This window comes from Macaca fascicularis, chromosome 10, assembly GCF_037993035.2.
Source record: "Macaca fascicularis isolate 582-1 chromosome 10, T2T-MFA8v1.1".
NCBI classification, from domain to species: Eukaryota; Metazoa; Chordata; class Mammalia; order Primates; family Cercopithecidae; genus Macaca; species Macaca fascicularis.
The window spans coordinates 32,005,805-32,028,388 of NC_088384.1; the positions used below are offsets into that span (position 1 = coordinate 32,005,805).

At 54.6% G+C, this 22,584-nt stretch overlaps 2 protein-coding genes across 23 annotated transcripts; one reads left to right on the forward strand and one right to left on the reverse strand.

Moving 5' to 3' along the window:
• The first annotated feature begins 140 nt into the window (after positions 1-140).
• On the forward strand, positions 141-22,556 carry P2RX6 (purinergic receptor P2X 6). Of its 16 annotated transcripts, none has more exons than XR_012418976.1 (12): positions 141-309; positions 912-1,062; positions 2,955-3,026; positions 8,189-8,264; positions 8,456-8,549; positions 8,632-8,712; positions 8,789-8,930; positions 9,043-9,132; positions 12,457-12,550; positions 12,664-12,729; positions 12,905-12,982; positions 13,069-13,968. XR_012418976.1 is itself a non-coding variant. In XM_005567913.5 (12 exons), the coding sequence occupies exons 1-12, from the start codon at positions 146-148 to the stop codon at positions 13,255-13,257; spliced, it is 1,317 nt and encodes a 438-aa protein (XP_005567970.3). In that variant the 5' UTR covers positions 141-145; the 3' UTR covers positions 13,258-13,968. The 16 variants fall into 16 exon arrangements, 11 of the variants coding, with proteins under 11 accessions (XP_005567970.3, XP_073860436.1, XP_005567971.3 ...); XR_012418977.1 differs by having other exon boundaries at positions 13,409-13,968; XR_012418979.1 differs by having other exon boundaries at positions 141-231.
• SLC7A4 (solute carrier family 7 member 4) lies at positions 14,675-18,849 on the reverse strand. Of its 7 annotated transcripts, XM_074004332.1 has the most exons (7): positions 18,815-18,849; positions 18,355-18,393; positions 18,213-18,268; positions 17,093-18,114; positions 15,665-16,305; positions 15,290-15,398; positions 14,675-15,184 (listed from the first exon to the last, which is right to left on the reverse strand). In XM_074004332.1, exons 4-7 carry the CDS (start codon positions 18,072-18,074, stop codon positions 15,009-15,011), a joined length of 1,908 nt encoding a protein of 635 aa, XP_073860433.1. In that variant the 5' UTR covers positions 18,075-18,114; positions 18,213-18,268; positions 18,355-18,393; positions 18,815-18,849; the 3' UTR covers positions 14,675-15,008. The 7 variants fall into 7 exon arrangements, with proteins under 7 accessions (XP_073860433.1, XP_045219871.1, XP_073860431.1 ...); XM_045363936.2 differs by lacking the exon at positions 18,355-18,393 and having other exon boundaries at positions 17,093-17,896; XM_074004330.1 differs by lacking the exon at positions 18,355-18,393.
• Positions 22,557-22,584: the final 28 nt, after the last annotated feature.

Sequence of the window (22,584 nt, forward strand, 5' to 3'; positions counted from 1 at the left end):
CAGCTGGGGTTAGGGGCTGAGGGCTGGGTGTTGGAAGCTGGATCCTGCTTTAGTGGAAGTGTCCCTTTAACAGTCGCTGGCCTGGCCTGGCTCGGGCCCTGCTTTGCCTCCTGTTCAGCTGTGACTGCAGCTACCATGCTGACTCATGTGCCCGCAGCTAGCAGGAGCTGGCAGCATGGGCTCCCCAGGGGCTACGACAGGCTGGGGGCTTCTGGATTATAAGACAGAGAAGTATGTGATGACCAGGAACTGGCGGGTGGGCGCCCTGCAGAGGCTGCTGCAGCTTGGGATCGTGGTCTATGTGGTAGGGTAAGAGAGAAGAGCTTTTGGCCAGGCTGGAGGGGCAGGGGAAGAGGTGGGGGGTGGGGTTTGGTCCTGCTGGGTTGAAGTTGAGGGTTGGGCTGTTTAGGGGCTGGAGGGGAAGGGGGCAGATTGGTTCGGGGGCTGGGGGGAGGTAGGCAATACAAGACAGGAGAGCAAGAGCAAGCTGTGTGTTTGTCCTGTGTGCCCACCTGCCTCCTTCCCAGTCCCTCCCCACGGCCCCACCCAGGGAGCGCAGGACATCATCCTTAACATCTGTGAGAGCTGGAGCAGTAGCCCCAGAGAGACCACCAGCTATATCTCGGGTCAGGGGAGTCTAGAAGCTGGGAGCTGGGTCTAGTGAGGCTGGGGGTGGGTGCTGGCTGGGGAAGGTGATTGTCCGAGGGCACTGGCTCTCTGACGCATGGCTGGAGCTTCTGTCTCGTTCAGGGGGTCTGGAGTGGGAAGTGGGGCCAGAGAGGAGGTGTGGCCCTCGATGTTGGGCTGGGAGCCTGTAGGGTGTGGGGAGAGAACTGAGCATGTAGGGCCCAGCTCCGACCCTGTCACTACACCCTGGGGACACACCACACTGCCTAACTTCTCTTCCCCAGGTGGGCTCTCCTCGCCAAAAAAGGCTACCAGGACCGGGATCTTGACCCCCAGATTTCCGTCATCACCAAACTCAAAGGGGTTTCCGTGACTCAGATCGAGGAACTTGGAAACCGGCTGTGGGATGTGGCTGACTTCGTGAAGCCACCTCAGGTGGGGGCCCTGGTGCTGCTGATGGGGGCACAAGTCCTTTGCCCACTGACAGCTTGGACACCTGCCATGCAGCCATGCAGAGAGAAGCATGTGATGCCGGAGACAGCTGGGTGTTCTCAGGAAGGCCTTCACAGAGGAGTGGTGCCTGGACAGGGCTTTCAGGGATGTGTAGGAGGTTTCAGGGTGGAAAAAGGGGCTGGTCAAGAAGCCAGGCCAGGGCTGGGTGTGGTGGCTCACTCCTGTAATGCCGGTACTTTGGGAGGCTGAGGCGGGCGGATCACGAGGTCAGAAGATAGAGACTATCCTGGCTAACACGGTGAAACCCTGTCTGTACTAAAAATACAAAAAATCTGCCGGGCATGGTGGCGGGCGCTTGTAGTCCTAGCTACTCGGGGAGGCTGAGGCAGGAGAATGGTGTGAACCTGGGAGGCGGAGCTTGCAGTGAGCCGAGACGGCTCCACAGCACCCCAGCCGGGGAGACAAAGAGAGACTCTGTCCCCTGTCCCAAAAAAGAAGCCAGACCAGAGAAACTGCATTTCCAAAGACTGCCAACAAAAGAAGGGGGTGTCCGGGACTAATGGCTTGAGCTTGAGAGTGGTGTGGGGTGCTGGGGCATGGAACTTCCTGTAGCCCTGCTCCCTGACCTGGGGCACTGTGGTCAGATGCTGCTCCTCCCCTCTGCTCGGCTGTGTTTCCCTCCTGCTTCCACCCAGCTCATCCCCAGCCTCAACTTCCACTTCTGCTCTTCTGATGCCCAGGGTGTATGTAGCCCCAGTGAACACCTGCCCAGAGCACAGCTGTCTTCCAGGTGCACACCCACATGTCCAAAGATGAATTATTTCCCTCTTCTGGCATGGCCTCTGTGACATCCACTAGTCACGATGGCTGTGACATCCACTAGTGCCTCAGCCAGATCCGTGACTCAACCTCGACCCCTTCCTGTCCCTTCTAAGATTTTTCACCGCTACCCTTGCCATGCCTGCATGAGACTATGGCCTCCTAGAGGGCCCTTAGATGCCCCTCTCGCCTCCTCCCTACTGCTCAGTGCACACCCCGCAGCAGCCAGGCTGAACTTTCACACTAGGCATCCTCAGAGCCTGCAGCCCCTGCTTCTACCCTCAGGAATTCCCCCAACCCTGCCTATGACAGTGTCCACACATTCCTCCCAATCCTAATGGCTGCCACTCCCACCACCCTCTGCTCAGCCCTCACCTTCCCTTCCTGTGCATACATTCCTCAAATTCACAGTGCTCTCATGAGCAGCACTGGAGGGTCAGCCTTTCTTTCCAATGTCCTTGACCACAGGCAGAGCTTTCCCTCTTCTCCCCTGGCCCTTGCTGTGCCAGTGCTGCTGTGTGTGGGATGGGAGACTCACCTCTTCTCCATCCTGGGCAGGTGCCAGGCCCAGCTCTCCCCTAGATCTTCAGTACTAGAAGCAGCAGGCTGTTGGAATATTCTGGTTGAAGCCAGGCATGGTAGCTGGAGCCTGTAGTCCCAGCTACTTGGGAGGCTGAGGCAGGAGGATCTCCTGAGCCCAGGAGTTAGAGTTTGCAGTGAGCACTGATAATAACACTGCACTCCAGCCTGGGTGACTAAGTGCAACCCTGTCTCTAAATGCACACAGACACACGCACACACACACATAAATTTTGGTTGAGCAAATGAGAAAGAAACTTGTCTCAAGAGATGGACATGGGCACGAGGCTTCCCGGTCTCAAAAATGGCCAGAACCCCTGCCGGCCTCCCATCTCTGCTTCAATCTGCCTTATGGGGGGACAGGGTTAATGACTTGATGGGGCCAACATCCCTTCCCTTATAAACCAGGCTGCCGGCTTCCGGCCTTTCTGGTCAATGCGAGCCCATCCAGGCCAACCTTAAGATTTGCCTCCTAGGGAGAAAACGTGTTCTTCTTGGTGACCAACTTCCTTGTGACGCCAGCCCAAGTTCAGGGAAGATGCCCAGAGGTGAGTTTGCCCAGGATCCTCCCAGTAGGCCCCTCGTTCCTCCACCAGCCCCAGGTGGCCACCCGTGTTTCCCTTTCCCCTTCCCAGGTGGTTGAAGCCTCAGCATGTGCTTAGTGTCCCCCAGGTCCTGGGCTACATCTTTGTGTGAATCATTTCTTTTAGTCTTCATATATCCCCTGCCTGGTAGGAAGTCCTGTGATCCGCATTTCAGAGGAGAAGACTGAGGCTCAGTGAGGTTGAGTCACTTTCTTAAGGCCTCCCAGCCTGTGGGTGACAGTGCCCCGAGCTCTGGGCAGCAGCAGTTCCCGTGAGGTGCCCAGACCCTCCCCATCCTGGTCCTGCCTCTGGGTACTCTCCAGGTTGTTATTGTGACACCCAGAGCTGGGCACATGCTCAGGGAGGTTCTAATAGCAAGAGCCAAGCTGGAATATCACCTCCCCTTCTGTGTTCCCAGCCTCTATTAATGTGTCCTGAAGCAGCTTTCATCTTTGTGAGCCAACACAGCACACTCTTGCTCATGGTGAATTCAGGGTTGCTTATGATTTCTGGATATTTTTGTTTTGTTTTTGAGATGGAGTCTTGCTTTGTCACCCAGGCTGGAGTGCAGTGACGCGATCTTGGCTCACTGCAAGCTCCGCCTCCCAGGTTCACACCGTTTTCCTGCCTCAGCCTCCCAGGTAGCTGGTACTACAGGCGCCTGCCACCATGCCCAGATAATTTTTTTTTGTATTTTTAGTGGAAACGGGGTTTCACCGTGTTAGCCAGGATGGTCTTGATCTCTTGACCCTGTGATCCGCCTGCCTCGGCCTCCCAAAGTGCTGGGATTACAGGCATGAGCCCTGATTTCTGGATAGTTTTTACGTCAACCATGGTCAAGCCAGAGTCCCCCACCTTGTTCTTCTTCATTTCTGATCCAGAAATACTGATTCTCCCCCTGATATTTCACCTTTACCCCTTGCCTGGAGATGTCCCTGGGATCCTGCATCTGTCACAGAGCACGCTCATTCTCTCCAGCTGTGAATTTTGTTTGAACTATTGAGACTCAGGACACAGTCCCGAAAGTTTACTTCCACAGTGACATCTTTCTTTAAACAAGTCCAACATTTACCTGCTTCCTGGGCTGGAGGGTCATTGTGCAGATACCTGTTCCCTGAGCCCTGGTGGTTAGTCCTAGCACAGTTGCTGGAGACATCCCATGTCTGTAGTTGGAAATATGCACAAAGGATTGCTTACTCTTTTTTTTTTTTTTTTTTTTTTTGAGATGGAGTCTCGCTCTTGTCCCCCAGGCTGGAGTTCAATGGCCTGATCTTGGCTCACTGCAACCTCCGCCTCTCGGGTTCAAGCGATTCTCCTGCTCAGCCTCCTGAGCAGCTGGGATTACAGGCGCCCACTACCACGCCCAACTAATTTATGTATTTTAAGTACAGACAGGGTTTCACCTTGTTGGCCAGGCTGGTCTTGAACTCCTGGCCTCAGGTGATCTGCCCGCCTTGGCCTCCCAAAATGCTGGGATTACAGGCGTGAGCCTGCCGAGACCAGCTTGGTCGGGGAGACCCTAACCCAGCAGCGCTAGAGAAATTAGACACACATACAGAAATACGGAGGTGTGGAGTGGGAAATCAGGGGTATCACAGCCTTCAGAGCTGAGAGCCTTAAACAGATTTACCTACATATTTATGACAGCAAGTCAGTGATAAGCATTGTTTCTGTAGATTATAGATTAACTAAAAGTATTCCTAATGGGAAACAAAAGGATGGACCAAAATAAAGGGATGAGCTCTGGCGAGTTATCTGCAGCAGGAGCATGTCCTTAAGGCACAGATCGTTGATGCTATTCTTTGTGGTTTAAGAACGCCTTTACGCGGTTTTCCACCCTGGGTGGGCCAGGTGTTCCTTGCCCTCATTCTGGTAAACCCACAACCTTCCAGCGTGGGCGTCATGGCCATCAGGAACATGTCACAGTGCTGCAGAGATTTTGTTTACGGCCAGTTTTGGGCCGCTTTATGACCAGATTTTGGGGGCCTATTCCCAACATGAGCCACTGCGCCCGGCAGGATGTGCTTACTCTTAGTGAACCCACACAATGTCCTTCCCTTTCTTAATGCTCAGGTGTCTGTTTAATATTCAGTTTGTAGACTGTTCTGAAATTTGGCTGGATCCGTGGGTCTGTGTTTTTCAGAATCTGTGCAATTCCTCTTTGTCTGCAAGCACACTTCTGGCTCTTCCCATGAAACGTCAGGGCTAAGGCCGGGCGCGGTGGCTCAAGCCTGTAATCCCAGCACTTTGGGAGGCCGAGACGGGCGGATCACGAGGTCAGGAGATCGAGACCATCCTGGCTAACACGGTGAAACCCCGTCTCTACTAAAAAATACAAAAAATTAGCCGGGTGCGGTGGTGGGCGCCTGTAGTCCCAGCTACTTGGGAGGCTGAGGCAGGAGAATGGCGTAAACCCGGGAGGCGGAGCTTGCAGTGAGCTGAGATCCGGCCACTGCACTCCAGCCTGGGCGACAGAGCAAGACTCCGTCTCAAAAAAAAAAAAAAAAAAAAAAAAAAAAGAAATGTCAGGGCTGGGTCGTCATTATCAGATCTGACAACCTGGCTTTCCCAGAAGACCAGAGTTCTGCCAGCTCCTCTCGGGATCCTGGCGCCTGAGCCCTCCTGTACATGCACCGTGCTCCTTTAGTGTCACCTCCCTCAGCAGACACCACTGAGCCTCCCCACTGGGCCAGGGGGCTAGCTATGCTGAATTCACAAAACTCCATCTCCCATACCTCAAGGACCACCTGCGTGGACAGCCCAGCCAAGGTGGCAGGTCCTATGATGGGACAGAGGCCGTAGGTGGGGGACCCAGGGCTGCACTTGAGCAGAATCTTTTTTTTTTTTTGAGATGGAGTCTCACTCTGTCACCCAGGCTGGAGTGCAGTGGCATGCTCTCGGCTCACTGCAACCTCCACCTCCTGGGTTCAAGCAATTCTCCTGCCTCAGTCTCCCAAGTAGGTGGGACGACAGGCACAAGCCACCACACTCGGATAATTTTTGTATTTTTAATAGAGACAGGGTTTCGCCATGTTGGCCAGGCTGGTCTCGAACTCCTGACCTCAGGTAATCCACCCACCTCGGCTTCCCAAAGTGTTGGGATTACAGGCATGAGCCACCACGTCCGGATGAGCAGAATCTTAAAAAAGGGTGAGGAGAAGCCGGTGAGCAGGTGGATTTGGCTGGAGCAGGATGTCCACACAGAGGGGGCTTGGTGGGCAAAGGCGCTGAGCTATGTGAGGTGAGGTGCCTTTAGGGCTATCAGCCACTGAGTGGAGCTGAAGTGAATATTTGAACTGGGGTGGGAAGAAGGTAGTTCAGGATTTCAGGGGCCCCTGTAAGCCCCACTATGGAGCCAAACTGTTTTTGTTTGTTTTCTTTTTTTCTTTTCTTTTTTCTTTTTTTTTTTTTTTGAGACAGGGTCTTGCTCTGTCACCCAGGCTAGAATGCAGTGGTGTGATCACAGCTCACTGCCTCCTTGACATCTCGGGCACAAGCAATTTTTCTGCCTCAGCCTTCTGAGTTGCTGGGACTATATATGCGGGAGTGACCATACCCAGCTAATTGTTAAACTTTTTTTTTTTTTTTCCCTGTAGCGATGAGGTCTTGCTTTGTTGCCCAGGCAGGTCTCGAACTCCTGGGCTCAGGCAATCCGCCCGCCTTGGACTCTCAAAGTGCTAGGATTACAGGCGTGAGCCACCGTGCCTGGCAGGAGCTAAACTTGATGAGAGGAGCAGAAGAGAGCCACACATGGGCTCAGAGGCAGGGTGCTCAATCTCCTGCACATTGTGGGATGCACCACTTGGGCTGCTGGGGATAGGTGGATGAGGGTAGGGGGAGACGTGGGGGCCCCATTGGTAGTCACTGTGGGGTCTAGTTGGAGGAGACGGTAGCCCAGCTGGGGTGGAGAGGAGAGGCAGACACAGGACATAGGTAGGAACAAAGAAGCAGAGCATGTGGCTCTGTTCCACCCTCCACCCAATCATGATGGCCCTGTCTTTCAGAAATTCCCACTGCCTCATTCTGGCTTCTAAGAGGCGCTCAGCCTTCCTTGAGCCCCTGGTGCTGGTGTTCCTCCTGCTGCCCCTGAGCTGAGTGCCCTGGGCAGCAGTGTCCATCCTCAGCCGGGGCAGAACCGTGCCTGGGAGAGTGCCTGGTGCTCAAGGGTGCCTTCCTCTCTTGGGTCTGGGACCCCAGAAAGCTCGCCTGTCCTCCCCTTCTGCCAGAGCCCCATAGTCCTATGCCTCTGTGCAGGCATTAATGTCCCCAGGTTACAGAAGAGCGAGCAGAAAGGAGTAGGCTGTGGCCCCTCAGCAAGGGTGTGGGGTCCTGCTTTAATACCCAAGCCCCTGACTCTAGGGCCCTGATCTTTGTCAGTTATGCCCCCATTTCGGGCATCAAAAACTTACCCTCCCAAGGTATATTCACCTTCCCTAATCTGTCATCCAGATTGGAGCAGAGGAGGTAGACCTGGAAGAATCACTTCCGTGTCCACCACAGACAGAACTCTCAGGAGGGAAGGGCAGGGCACGTTGTCTCACACCTTTAATCGCAGCACCCTGGGAGGCTGAGACAGAAGGATTGCTTGAGGCCAAGAGTTTAAAACCAACCTGGTCAACATGGCAAGACTCCATCTCTACAAAAAAAAAAAAAAAAAAAAAAAAAAACTAAAAAATCAGCCAGGCACAGCGGTGTGTGTTTGTAGTCCCAGCTACTGGAAAAACTGAGGTGAAAGGATTGCTTAAGCCCAGGAGGGCGAGGCTATAGTGAGCCACGTTCTTACCACTGCACTCCAGTCTGGGCAACAGAGTGAGACCGCATCACTAAAAATAAATTTTTTAAAAAAAGAGGAAAGAGGTCTCCCTTTGTCTTTGAAATACAGCATTGTACCCTCATCTGGCCAGGGCGTTGCTCTGCTCCCTCCTCTGACCACCTCCTTTTATTTGCACCCTCCAGCTTTCCTGTGTGGCCCCAGACTCAGGGTACTCTGGTGGGAGGGTGGTGAGGAGGTTTAAGGTGGGAAGGGGGCCTGTCCTTCCCACCTTGAACCTCCCTGCCTTTGAGACTGGGCTGTGGAGGGGAGACATCCCCTGTGCCATCGGTGACTGCTCTCTTGCCCACCTCAGCACCCCTCCGTCCCACTGGCTAACTGCTGGGTCGACGAGGACTGCCCCGAAGGGGAGAGAGGCACGCACAGCCACGGTAACTGTGGGCTCTGTCTTCCAGTGCCCCCAGCAGGGTGGGGGCTGGCCTGGGATCCTGGGTGGCTCCTGAGTGCAGGCCCCATTCGCCTCTGTCCCTGCATCTCTCTTTCTGCCAACAACCCCTTGGCTGACGCCTTCCCCAGCCCTGCGGAGATTTGAAGGTCTGGAGTTCATCTTTTGTTTTTCTAGGCGTAAAAACAGGCCAATGTGTGGTGTTCAATGGGACCCACAGGACCTGTGAGATCTGGAGTTGGTGCCCAGTGGAGAGTGGCGTTGTGCCCTCGTAAGTGTCCCCACAATCCCCCACCCCCACCGGCGCAGGGCCCCAGGCCTGGCAGAGGCTGTCACCTCCCTTCCACCTGCAGGAGGCCCCTGCTGGCCCAGGCCCAGAACTTCACACTCTTCATCAAAAACACGGTCACCTTCAGCAAGTTCAACTTCTCTAAGTAAGCAGAGTGGGTCTCATCTGCCCCAAGACCCTCCTTGTCTCCTACCTCGTCTGACCTCCCCCACCCCCGCCAGGTCCAATGCCTTGGAGACCTGGGACCCCACCTATTTTAAGTACTGCCGCTATGAACCACAACTCAGCCCCTACTGTCCTGTGTTCCGCATTGGGGACCTCGTGGCCGAGGCTGGAGGGAACTTCGAGGACCTGGCGTTGCTGGTGGGTGCCGAGTTGGGGGCAAGGTTCCCGGAGGGCTCTGGGAGAGGGTCCCGGGCCCATCCACCAGTGGAACAGCTGTGTGCTATGTGCAGGGTGGCTCTGTGGGCATCAGGGTTCACTGGGATTGCGACCTGGACACTGGGGACTCCGGCTGCCGGACTCACTACTCCTTCCAGCTGCAGGAGAGGAGCTACAACTTCAGGTGCGGCCCCACTGCTCCCAGTGCCCAGCTGCTGTGCCCATCGCCCTCTCCCTGTGGCGGTCAGGACAGACCACACCCAGGCCCAGCCCTCTGGATATTCCACTGGTGTGCGAGGGGCTCCCAGGAGCAGGAGAGAGCTGTTCTCAACCCCACATCCTCCAGCACAGGCTCCATCCTGCTCCCCCAAGTCCTGAGCCCTCCACCCCATCTGTCCCGGGCCCCTGCCCAGCTCAGGCTCCTCACTGTCAGCCCCTCCTCCACCCCACCCTGCCTCTAGTATCTCCCCACCACAGCAATGGAGGGTTTCCTTTTTACCATCCCCTTCTTCGTTTCAGCTTTTTTTTTTTTTTTTTTTTTAAAGACAGAATCTCATTCTGTCACCCAGGCTGGAGTACAGTGGCCCGATCTTGGCTCACTGTAACCTCGGCTTCCCGGGTTCAACCGATTCTCCTTCCTCAGCCTCCGAGTAGCTGGAATTACAGGCGCCCACCACCACTCCTAGCTAATTTTTATATTTTGGTAGAGATGGGTTTTCACGATGTTGGCCAGGCTGGTCTCAAACCCCTGACCTCAGGTGATCCACCCACCTCAGCCTCCCAAAGGGCTAGGATTACAGATGTAAGCCACCATGCCTGGCCTCCCTTCAGCTTTTACCTAAACATTTTTTTAAAAAACTCTAGACAAACTTAAGATTAGTACCATGAACACCCATATACGTTCATCTGGGCTTACCAGTTTTTATGTTACCATCTGGCCACATTTTCTTTTTCCCTGTCTGGAGTGAACTGGATATGTTTAGATTTCAAACGGAACTGTTTGAAAGTAGGTGGCAGACATCCGGACACTCACCCTTTTCAACATTGTCCTGATAACAGGGACCTTCCCCATGTAGCCACTGTCTTATTGTTGCACTCAAGAAATTGACCTTTGGGTGCAGTGGCTCATGCCTGTAATCCTTTGGGAGGCTGAGGCGGGAGGATCACCTGAGCCCAGGAGTTTGAGACCAACCTGGGCAGTATAGGGGGACCCCCATGTCTACAAAAAATACTTCTAAAATTAGCTGGGCCTGATGGCAGATGCCTATGGTCCCAGTTACTCAGGAGGCTGAGGTGGGAGGATCATTTGAGCCCAGAAGACTGAGGCTGCAGTGAGCCATGATCATGCCACTGCATTCCAGTCTGATGACAGAGTGAGATGCCATAAAAGAAAGAAAAGAAAGAAAGAAAGACATTTAGCAAGAGTAAATCTTTTTTAATTTTTAAAAAACAGTATAGAAACGGGGTCTCACTATGTTGACCAGGCTGGTCTTGAACTCCTGGCCTCAAGTGATCAGCTTCCCACCTCAGCCTTCCAAAGTATTGAGATTACAGGTGTGACCCACCTTCCAGGCTGGCAGAATAAATCTAATACTTAGTGCTCCCCAGCTGTGCCAACAGTGATCCTAAACCTTTGTACTTTCCAATCTAGGATGCGCTCAAGGATTTTTTTTTTTTGAGACGGAGTCTCACTCTTGTCACCCAGGCTGGAGTGCAATGGCATGATCTCGGCTCACTGCAACCTCTGCCTCCCAGGTTCAAGCAATTCTCTTGCCTCAGCCTCCTAAGTAGCTGGGATTAGAGGTGTCCACCACCATGCCCGGCTAATTTTTATATTTTTTTGTAGAGATAGGGTTTCACCATGTTGGTCTCGAACTCCTGACCTCAGGTGATCCACCCGCCTCGGCCTCCTAAAATGCTGGGATTATAGGTGTAAGCCACTGCACCTGGCCCTTTTTTTTTTTTTTTTTTTTTTTTTTTTGAGACAGAGTCTCGCTCTGTTGCCAGGCTGTAGTGCAGTGGTGCAATCTCGGCTCACTGCAACCTCCACCTCCCAGATTCAAGCAATTCTTCTGCCTCAGCCTCCCGAGTAGCTGGGACTACAGGTGTGTGCCACCATTCTTGGCTGATTTTTGTATTTTTAGTAGAGACGGGGTTTCACCATGTTGGCCAGGATGGTCTCGATCTCTTGACCTCATGATCCACCTGCCTCGGCCTCCCAAAGTGCTGGGATTACAGGCATGAGCCACCACGCCCGGCCTTTATTTATTTATTTATTTTTAATTTAAAATTTTTTTTTTTTTTTGAGACGGAGTTTTCACTTTCTTGCCGTCCAGGCTGGAGTGCAGTGGCGTGATCTTGGCTCACTGCAACTTCTGCCTCCCAGGTTCCAGTGATTCTCCAGTCTCAGTCTCCGGAGTAGCTGGGATTATAGGTGTGTGCCACAATGCCTGGCTAATTTTTGTCTTTTTAGTAGAGATGGGGTTTTGCCATGTTGGTCAGGCTGGTCTCGAACTTCTGACCTCAGGTGATCCACACACTTCGGTCTCCCAAAGTGCTGGGATTACAGGCATGAGCCACCATGCCTGGCTTTTTTTTTTTTTTAGATGAAATTTTGCTCTTGTTGGTGCCAGACTGGAGTGCAGTGGCCTGATCTCAGCTCACTGCAATCTTTGCCTCCCGGGTTCAAGCAATTCTCCTGCTTCAGCCTCCCAAGTAGCTGTGATTACAGGTGCATGCCACCACACCCAGCTAATTTTTGTGTTTTTAGTAGATATGGGGTTTCACCGTGTTGGTCAGGCTAGTCTTGAACTCCTGAACTCAGGTGACCCACCTGCCTCAGCCTCCCAAAGTGCTGGGATTACAGGCCTGAGCCACCGCACCTGGCCTCAAGATTCTTAAATTGCATTTATTATCATGTCTTTGAGTCTTCTAAGCAGATTTATTGGATCCTTCTGCCACTGAGTGTCACCTCGTCATGCAGGCAGGCACACACGGCCACCAGGCCTGGGGATGATGCCCCTCAACACAGCTCACTGCATCCCGTCTGGTCTGGCTTCCCCAACCTCCCGAGCCCTTTGAAACCATGCGGGGCTGGCTCCCACCCATATCCTGTTCCCCCCACCTCTGTGCTGGCAAACCATTTGTGTGCATGTTCCTCCAGGCCCAGTCTCATGTCCCCTCCAGGAAGCCTACCCCAGTTCCCAGGGAAAAGTGCGTTCCCATCTCTGGAATCCCTCAGCCCTGAGCCTGCTCCTTCACATCCCCGCTGCCGGGTCTGTTTAGGGACTCCTCTGTCCCCCATCCCCTCAGCAGGCAGGGAACTTCTGAGGGACAGGTCTTGGTTTGCTTTTTCTGTTTTCTCACCAATGACACAGGGCTGAGACCCAGGACTCAGGCTTGGGCTGGGGTTTACAGTCAATGGATAAGTTGGACAGAGGCCTGGCAGGGCCAGCCCCACCTGTGGGTGGGCAAAGCAGGCCACCAGAGCCCTCTTTCCTGCCCGCAGGACAGCCACTTACTGGTGGGAGCAACCGGGTGTGGAGGCCCGCACCCTGCTCAAACTCTACGGAATCCGCTTCGACATCCTCGTCACCGGGCAGGTAGGCACAGGTAGGGGTCAGGCCGGGGATGGGAGGCGGCAAAGCAGACAGGGCTGGAGGAGGCATGAGGCCGACAGTCGTGGGCTGAGAGGTTCAGCTCAGATCTCTCTCAGGCAGGGAAGTTCGGGCTCATCCCCATGGCCGTCACACTGGGCACCGGGGCAGCTTGGCTGGGCGTGGTGAGTGCAAGCACTGTGGGCACCTGCAGGCTGCGGTGAGTGCCGCTGACCAGGGTGTGTCCAACGCATGCTGGAGGCTCCGGTGCCTGCACATTGAATCTCGGGGTGCAGGCTGGGGAAGTGGCAGGAGAGCAGGCTTGGGGGCTGGAACATGGGTTGGCCCTGCCTCTCCCAGGTCACCTTTATCTGTGACCTGCTGCTGCTGTATGTGGATAGAGAAGCCCATTTCTACTGGAGGACAAAGTATGAGGAGGTGAGCTGAGGTCACTCTGCTTGGACTCTGGGTTCTGCCACACTTAGAAGTTGGCTGGATCCCTGACCTGCTGTCCTCGTCTGCAGGCAAAGGCCCCGAAGGCAACCGCCAACTCTGTGTGGAGTGAGCTGGCCCTTGCATCCCAAGCCCAACTGGCCAAGTGCCTTAGACAGATCTCAGCACCTGCACCCACGGCCACTGCTGCTGGGAGTCAGACACAGACACCAGGATGGCCCTGTCCAAGTTCTGACACCCACTTGCCAGCCCATTCCTGAAGCCCGTAGCCATTCCCTGCTGGTTGAGAGTTGGGGGTTGGGGAGGGTGGGGCCCTGCTTGGGGATCTCATCCTTGAGATGATTGAGGATTAGGGGTAGAATTCCACCCTTGAACCCCAGCAGACAGTCTCTCCCCTGACTCCTGCCTTAGCAGGATGCTGCCTCGGGGAACCACAGAAGTCAGCCACAGAAGTCATACTTAGGAAGCTGTCTGAGCGCAGCTGCTTGAGGGAGGCCCTGTCTCTGATCCCAGGCTGGGTGGAGTGGCTGGAAGGAATGGTTCCAAACACCACCACCGAGATCTCCCTCAGGCTGGCTGGGTTTTGCAGCTGGAATTCTCCTCTTGGTCCCAGGGCAGGGCAGGGAATTCTAATTGTCCAACCCAGGGAGGCAAGGGGCTGCTTTCCATTGTGGGTACCTGGTGATGAGGGCATGCTGTGGAGGGCCAGGGGTGGGGCTGAGGCTGGGCTGACATCTGGAATCATCTGCCACCTGGAGCCTCAGTAAAATGCCTGGGGTCCCTGCTGCCTCTCAGTCCCCAGAGCCATGTCCCTTGGGAGCTAGGCTCTGAAGGGCTAGGGTGGGAGAGTGTGGCCCCTGAGGCCTGGGTATCCAAGGAGGGGCACATGCACCTGATTCTCCTTGGGGCCCAGAGAAAGCTGATGTCATGGCTGGAGAAAGTCGTGGAGTAAAGCCAGCAAAGCCACCCTCTTCCTGTGTAGTCCTTACAGGCAGGACTGGAAAGTTGGGGGGCATCTATGGTAGACATGGCACAGCCATGGGGAGACCAGTGGGGCAGTGCAGGGTGGACTTGGGGACTCTACCCCTGAAGACTGAGGCCCTGCAGCTACCGGGTGGGCTAAAAGGTAACTGGAACAGGCCTGGACACTTGCGCACCCATGTCGGAGCCTGAGGGCCACATTGTTTTCACCTCAAAGCCCTTGAAGAGTGGGCAGAGACAGCAAGAGAGCCTCAGCCTGGGCCTGAGCTCAGAAACAGCTGTCGCCTCAGTCTGCACATAGGCGTGCACCCCAGGGTAGTGCCGGCAGGGACGTGTGTGTCCCTGTGGGTGTGCCTGTGCTGGGCAGGCCTCAAGCGCATGCCATCCTCTGAACCCTGCTGCCCTGTCTAGGAAGCCTCCTTGGGGCCCCAGCTCTGCTCCCTGGATCTGCCACCTAGCAGATGTGGGGAGCCTGACCCCAGGCTTGTCATGGAACCCTCCTTGCCTGGTGTGTGTGGCTCCCCTCTTAGCTGGGCACCTGGATCCAGGCCCACCTGTGTCCCTGACTCAGGGTGGTCCCAGGACTGGCACCTACTCTTTGGAGAGCCCCAGCATCTTTGGTGTGGATTGGAGACAATTGCCTGGTCCCATGGGGCAGGTGAAGACTCGGTGCCATAAAGAACGCCACAGTGGATATGCCAGCAGGCCACATGGCTGGCCAAGCAATTATTATTATGGATCCCTTGGGCTGTGGGCCTTCCCGTCCACCCCACCACACCTGCCCAGGTAGTTGGAGCTGATCATAAACAAGAAGGCTCTGGGCAGAGTCCACGGCACCAGCATCGGCCAAGGCCCACTCCTGAAGACCTGAAGTTCAGCTCCTGGACAAAGTCCTAAGGTCCTGAGGACGCCCCAGCCTGCGCAGGCCTGCAAACCCAGGCTGCCCACAACAGAAGGGGCTCCTGGCTTGTCCGGCCTCTCTGGCCTCCCAAGCAGGTGTGGGAGAGCAGGGCAAGTGTGGGCTGACCAGCTACTCCATATGGCCGGGGTCCTGCGCTGGCGCCTGGCTAGGGGGCTGCACAGCCTGCACTGTCTCCTCCAGGCTGCCCCTGGGGAATACCACGTAGTGCGTGGAGTTTGGCCCTGGCAGCTCCCGCTGGTTCTCCTTGCTGTGCCGGATGCCGTAGCCAAAATACACTGCGAGTCCTAGACAGGGCAGGAGGCAGGGCATGAGCCTGAGGTACAGGTTCCAGCCCTTCCTGTCCTCTTTGCCCTCCTCCTGACCCCGGTCCCAGCCTGGCCCCCACTCACCCATCAGCAGCCAGATGGAGAAGCGCACCCAGGTCAGATAGCTCAGCTTCAGCATGAGGCAGATGTTGAGGAGGATGCTCAGGGCTGGAATCAGGGGAACCATGGGGATCTGAGGAGGCAGGGGCAGGGCAGGGCTGGACCGGGCTGCAGGAAAGATCTGCCAGCCCAGGGCCCACTTTCTCGGGAATCCATACAGCCTTTCTCCCTCTCAGGAGGTTGTGGAGACATGTGCTCACTCACCATGCAGAAAGGGGTGCGGGATGGGTGTGCCATCCTCCCCAGCCCTGTGAGCCTTGTTCATTCTGGGATGGCAGTGGGGGAAGGGGAGGCAGCTGTCTGGGCAGAGCACGAGTGGGTGCTGGCTGGGGGAGGTACCTGAAACAAATCTTCCCGATACTGTTGCTGATGAGCCCCCAGGACGAGGAGGCTGAGCAGAAACACGACACTGGTGAGCAGGAGCAGCAGGATGTAACCCCAGTGTGGGAGGTGCAGGGTCGAGTTCCCAAAGACGAGCACGCAGCCTATGGTGATGGCTGAGGCCAACATAACGCCAAGTGCCCAAGTCACCACTGCTCCAGGGCTGTACCCATCCAAGAAGCCCAGGTAGGGCCTCAGGGCTGGCTGCAGCTCCCCTGGCTCAGGCAGGGAGGTGTGCGTAGTGCCCACTAGCTGTAGGTGGTCTGAGAAGGAGCTATGCTGCTTGGTCAGGGGGCCAGGGCTGGCTGGGCCTGGGGAGCTGGGCGGGGAAGACTTCTGGAAGCGCAGCACAATGATGCTTGTGGCCACGAAGGTGTAGGCCAGGAGTGTGCCAAGGGACAGGAACTGAACCAGCGACTCCAGGTCCAGCAGTAGTGCCAGGAAGGCTGTGAGAAGCCCGAATGCCAGGGTGCCTGCCACAGGCACCTGTGTCCGGGGATGCACACGGGCAAACACCTGGAAGAAGAGCCCATCGGCGGCCATGGCATAGACAATGCGTGGCAGGGAGAAGAGGAGGCTGAGCAGGACAGTGTTCATGGCTGTAGCAGAGAGAGTGGGGAGGGTCAGCATGGCGGAGAAGCCCACCAGGGGCCTCTGCTGGGGGTCGGTGCACGGGTGGTTCCTTAGGAACATGGGCATGAGCTTGTCTGGGCTCTCAGAGTAAGCATGAGTGTGTGTAGGAGTAATAGATTGTCAGTGCTCTGCCCAAGAACAGGACATCTGGGATAGGTCACAGGCCCACTGGAGCATCTGATCAGAGCTGAGTCCCTCTGCCTAGGAAATAATCTATAAGGACATGCCCAGCACTAACATGCTATGGACCATGTGTGGGGAGGTCCCGTCCAAAAAGTTTCTGAAGAAATTTTTTTGGCCGGGCGCAGTGGCTCAAGCCTGTAATCCCAGCACTTTGGGAGGCCGAGGCGGGTGGATCACGAGGTCAGGAGATCAAGACCATCCTGGCTAACATGGTGAAACCCCGTCTCTACTAAAAATACAAAAAACTAGCCGGGCGTGGTGGCGGGCGCCTGTAGTCCCAGCTACTCGGAGGCTGAGGCAGGAGAATGGCGTGAACCTGGGAGGCGGAGCTTGCAGTGAGCCGAGATCGCGCCACTGCACTCCAGCCTGGGTGACACAGTGCGAGACTCGGTCTCAAAAAAAAAAAAAAAAAAAAAAAGAAATTTTTTTGAAGTGAAGAGTATCTAATAATTAGCACTTTCCTTGCCCTATTATGCAACTAGTAAAACAGCCTCAGGTGAAGGTGAATCTGAGGACAGAGCCCCCCCCCCCTGCTCTTTTCCCTGCCACCCTGCCCAGGAAGTCTCTTACCGCAGATGGAGCCAGCTGCCACGATGAAGCCAGCCCACCTGTAGCCCCGCCGGTAAAAGGCATCTGCGAGCGCTGAGTCGGGGTCCAGGCTGTGCCAGGGCACCATGAGGGTTAGCACGGTGGAGACAAGGATGTAGGCACCAGCTGCAATGGCAAGTGAGATGGCGATGGCCAGAGGCACGGACCGCCGTGGGTTCTGGGCCTCCTCGCTGGAGGCGGCAATGACGTCGAAGCCCACGAAAGCATAGAAGCAGGAGGCAGTGCCAGCCATGACGCCGGAGAAGCCAAAGGGTGCAAAGCCGCCTTCCTCAGCGCTCCAGTTGTGAGGCTGGGCCAGGATGAAGCCCAGGATGACAATGAAGAGAATGACAAGCAGGCTGATGGCTGAGAAGGTGTGGTTGAGCCAGGAAGAGACGCGGGCTCCACAGGAGACAAAGGCAGAGGCCAGGAGGATGATGCCAGCAGCTAGGAAATCCGGGTAGTGGCCCAGAAGGGGCACCTGCCAGGAACCCACGTGGGTCTCAGTGAAGTTGCGGACGCTGTGGCTGAACATAGAGTCCAAGTAGCCACTCCAGGCGCGGGCCACTGCGGCACCACCAATGATGTATTCGAGGAGAACATTCCAGCCGATGAGGAAGGCCCACAGCTCGCCCATGGATACATAGGTGAACAGGTAGGCAGAGCCCGTGCGTGGCACACGTGCCCCGAATTCTGCATAGCATAGGGCTGCCAGCAGGGAGGCCACAGCAGCCACACCGAAGGACAAGAGCACAGCAGGGCCAGCCACGTCCTTGGCGACAGCACCTGTAAGCACATAGAGACCCGAGCCCACCATGCCACCCACGCCCAGAAGAGTCAGGTCCAGTGTGGACAGGCAGCGCCGCAGTGACGTCTCCATGGTGGAGTCCTCCAGCGGCTTCAGGCGGTTCAGCTTCTGGCATAAGCGAGCCAGGCTGGCCATGCTAGGCAGCCCCCGGGCCATGGCAGGTGGCCGAGAAGAGCACCGAGCCAGCTACTGGAACCTGCTAGGGCCAGAGGGGAATGACAGGATGCCCAGCCGGCCTTCCATCCCTTCTGGTCTGACCACCCCCAGTCCTCTCTCCCTCCCTGCCCTGCGGACCTGGACACCCGAATCGAAGGCCTGCTGAAGGGCTGGAATGGGGCCGGTGTCAGAGCCTGTGGGCAGGAGGTCATAGGAAGCCTGGAGATCCTGTCTGCATCCCAGGCAGCAGAGGAGGCCTGGTGGGGCCCCACCTACTCACCTGCTGGGTGGGGTGGGGAGGGAGCAGCTCCAGGTGAAGCTGGGAGAGAGACTGGGAACGGCTCAGTGGTGGGGTCCCAGAGCCAGATGAAACCGAGGCTTCCCCAGAGTAGAGCCGACCCGGAACAGGAGCCACGGCTCTGCGTCGGGGCGGGCGTGGCCCAGGCAGCCACCTGCCACAGACAGTGGCGGCCACACACACCCCGCCCCCGCCCCCGCCACCGTGGCCAGACTGGGGTATCCGCGCGCCGCGCCGGGCGGAATGCAGGGGCGCCCTGGGCCCGCACACCTCCCCATGCCCGACACGCCGCTGCTGCCAGAGCCAGCTCCGCCGCGCCCCCGTCCTCGGACACCTGCGCCTTCGCTTGCTCTTGGGCCTGAGCCCGTCCCCCGTCCCGTCCCCGTCCCCGTCCCCATCCCTGTCCCCTTCCCGGTCCCGCGTAGGATCCGCTGCAACCCACCTGCTGCCGCCGCAGCTGCCTCGGCTCTGAGCTCTGAGCCCGCCCAGTTTGCCGGCGCCGCTGCCAAGCGCAGGGCCCGCCCCCACCTCCAGGCCCCCCGCGCGGCCCCACCCGCTGCCACACGCCCAGATATTTCACCCTGCCCACCCTGCCCCGACCTCGCAAGGTCATGACGGGAGCTCACCGGGGTCTAGGGAAGCCCTGTGACTGTGACTCACTCACAGATGGAGGTCAGACCACCGGCTAAGTGACTAGCCTAGGTCATTCGGGAGGTTAAGGGCGACGTCTGAAAGTCCGCAGCCCGCCCTCTTTCCACTGCAGCGGACACCCTTCTTGATCCCTCACCCCAGTATGTGAACCCCACCCAGCTGGGCCCCAGACAGACCCCGCAGCACCGTCATGTGACCTTCAGGCACAGTGAGTTAAATGAAGACACAGGTCTGCCGGAGTGGCCTGGGGCAGTCCCTGACCTCTACTCTTACAGTGGGGTGGCAGTCAGCCACCCTCACAGGTTGGCAAGAGACTGCAGCCTTTTGAGAGAGTTCTGCGAATTGGGGGAACGCACGCTGGCTGTTTTGAGCCTGCGCTACCACATCCTGCAAGGGAGCAAGCAGTTTCTGGGACCAACCTCACAGCCCTCCGGTAGGGGACTAGACCTCCTCAGACCCCAGTGGTAGCCCCTCCTAGCCTAGGTGCCTCTGGCAGTAACCAGGAGGGCCCTATAGGACCCCAATAACAGATCCACACTTGTGTTTATCAGTGAGCCACTGTGTCCTGAGTACTGCATCCCAGCGCCCCACGCCCCAGGCAGGCAGCACCAACACACCAGGCTAATTTTTTAATTTTATTTTTTTTAGAGACTGGGTCTCACTATGTCGCCCTGGCTGGTCTCAAACTCTGGGACTCAAGCGATTTTCTTGCCTTGGCCTCCCAAAAGGCTGTGATGAACCATGGCTCCTGGCCTCCCCAGAACGCTATACTAGACATGTGTTCAGGCTTATGTGTGGTTTGTGGAATGGGATCTTAGGAGCATCTGCAGCCTGTCCAGCTGGGCTGGTGACAGGATGATGTACTCCCAGAAAACATAGTGCTAATTTGGAACATGCTGCCTCGGCCAGAATGCCAATACCTTCTAATATTTGGCTGGTATTGTCTTGAGGAACTTCTCAGATGGCTCCCACTTCCGGTGGGATGGTAGCCTCCTTACCCCATCCCTGTGTTGCCTGAGCAGACGTCCCTTGTCCTGAAATGTCACCACAAAAGTCTAGGCACTTCAGGCCAGAGGCTTAGGCAATTTTGTGATGGGAGCTCCCCCAAGGCCTTATCAATGACCACCATATTGCTGGTGTCCAGTGTTTTGGAGTGTTGACTTTTTATCTACCTGGAGAAGGTGTGACACCTTCTGCCACAGGCACCAACATGCAATGGATATGTGACACTAAGCCGGGCTAATGCAGTAAATTGTACATTTCCAGGGATATTTCACTCACTACTGAGTGAGACAGTTACACAGAGCAACCCCACAGTGATGCAGTGAAGATAAACCACCAGGAAACAAAAAGAGGAGGGAATAATTTCTAACTCATTCTACAAGGCCAGGATTACCCTGACACCAAACTCGACAGACATCACAAGAAAAAAAAGCCACAGACCCAAATCCCTTATGAATATAGATGTAGAAATCCCCAGCAAAGCACAGCAGACTCTTGAACAACACAGGTTTACTAATACACAGATGTTTTTCAACCAAATGTTGATAAAAAATACAGTATTTGGCTAGGCCCAGTGGCTCACACCTGTAATCCCAGCACTTTGGGAGGCTGAGGTGAGAGGATCGCTTGAACCCAGGAGTTTGAGGCTGCAGTGAGCTATGATCCTGTCACTGCACTCCAGCCTAGGTGGCAAACCAAGACCCTGTCTCCAAAACTACTAAATAAATAAATTAAAATAAGTGGTGGGCACCTGTAATTGCAGCTACTTGGGAGGCTGAGGCAGGAGAATCGCTGGAACCCTGGAGGCAGAGGTTGCAATGAGCTGAGATGGCACCATTGTACTCCAGCCTGGGTGACAGAGTGAGACTCCGTCTCAAAAAAAAAAAAAAAAAAAAAAAAAAAAAAAATTCATATGGAAATGCAAGGGATCCAGAATAGCCAAAATACTTGGGTATTTTGCCTGGGTAACATAGGGAGACCTCACCTCTACGGAAAGGTAAAAAAATTATCTGGGCATGGTGGCATGCGCCTGGGTCTCAGCTACTGGGAGTGGGGGGTTGGTGTTGAGGTGGGAGGATTGCTTGAGCCTGGGAGGTTGAGGTTGCAGTGAGGCATGTTTGTGCCACTACACTCCAGCCTGGGTGACACAGTGAGACCCTGTCTCAAAAAAAAAAAAAAAAAGAAAAAGAAATTAAAGGCAACATAAATAAATGGAAAGACATCCCATGTTCATAGACTGTAAGATTTTAAATATAAAATGGCAGTATTCCCCAGACTGGTCTACAGATTCAGGAGTTGCATAGATTCTGTGCAATTCCTATTGAAATCCCAACTGCCTATTTTGCAGAAATCATCAAAATTAATGTGGAAATGCAAAGGATCCAGAATAGCCAAAATACTTTTGAAAAAGATTTGGAGGACTTACAATTCCTGATTTCTAAACTATGAAATGACTGTAATCAAGATTGTGGTGGTGACATAAGAGTAGACATATAGATGAATGGAATAGAACTGATAGTCCACAAATAAACACTTATGTTTATGGAAAAGTGATTTTTAAAAGTAGACTTTAGGCGCGCCATTCGGGGCGGCCGCCATGTTTGTCTTGTCTTGTGTTGTCTTGTGTGTTCATTCCTTTGTTTAGGAAACACGCGGACCCCAACATCTGGCGCAGCGAGCAGGGTCCGTGGCTCCACGAGAGCAAGGAACCGGAGGGGGAACACCCCAGGCAGACTGAGTCTCGTTCTGTCACCCAGGCTGGAGTGCTGTGGCGTCACATTTGACTTTTTAAAGTATTCTACTTGTGAGCATGCCTTCTGCTCAACTGCTTTCAGTTGTCTACGCTGCCGTACATGTCACCGAACTAATCTGCTATTTCCTAGAAGACCATAAACTTTACTGGAGCCTGGTGCAGATGACTCAAGAATTTAAGATGCAGCCAAAATGTTTAATTTTGCCAGGAGAAGAAAGCTATACCAGGAAAAAAGTGGCTACCTCTACAGAGAACTAGTTCTTCTCTGGCATCATCCAATTCTAGAGAGAAGACAAATGATGCATCTTTTTTATTGATGAGAGAATTATGCAAATAAGTATAATAAAATATTTGCAACTGGCTTTGCAAAATAGATAATGTATAAATGAATTGTTTTCAGTGTACCCACACAGGAGTGCAATACACACCCCATGAGAGCGTTATTGTATCTTAATTGTAGCAATCAAATTTAAGAAAAAACCATAGGGCACTTTTAAAATCTGTCTTGACAGGTTTCTGGCAAAAATTAAAACATCCCAAACAAAAATAATCTTTGTGGTGTCAAGCTGAGACTAGGCCACCAACTGATACAGACATCAGAATGCTGCAAAAGTAGATTTAGATGATTGCTTATAATTATTTTGGAGCCACTGAACAGGATCATATATTTTAATAATTTATATTCAGTGTTCATAGTTATTTAAGATTGTGGAAAATAAGTAAGAACTAACAAACAATATGATTACATGTCTACTGATAAGGTTGGGAAAAAAGTAAATTGAGTTCATCATATATAAAAATATATT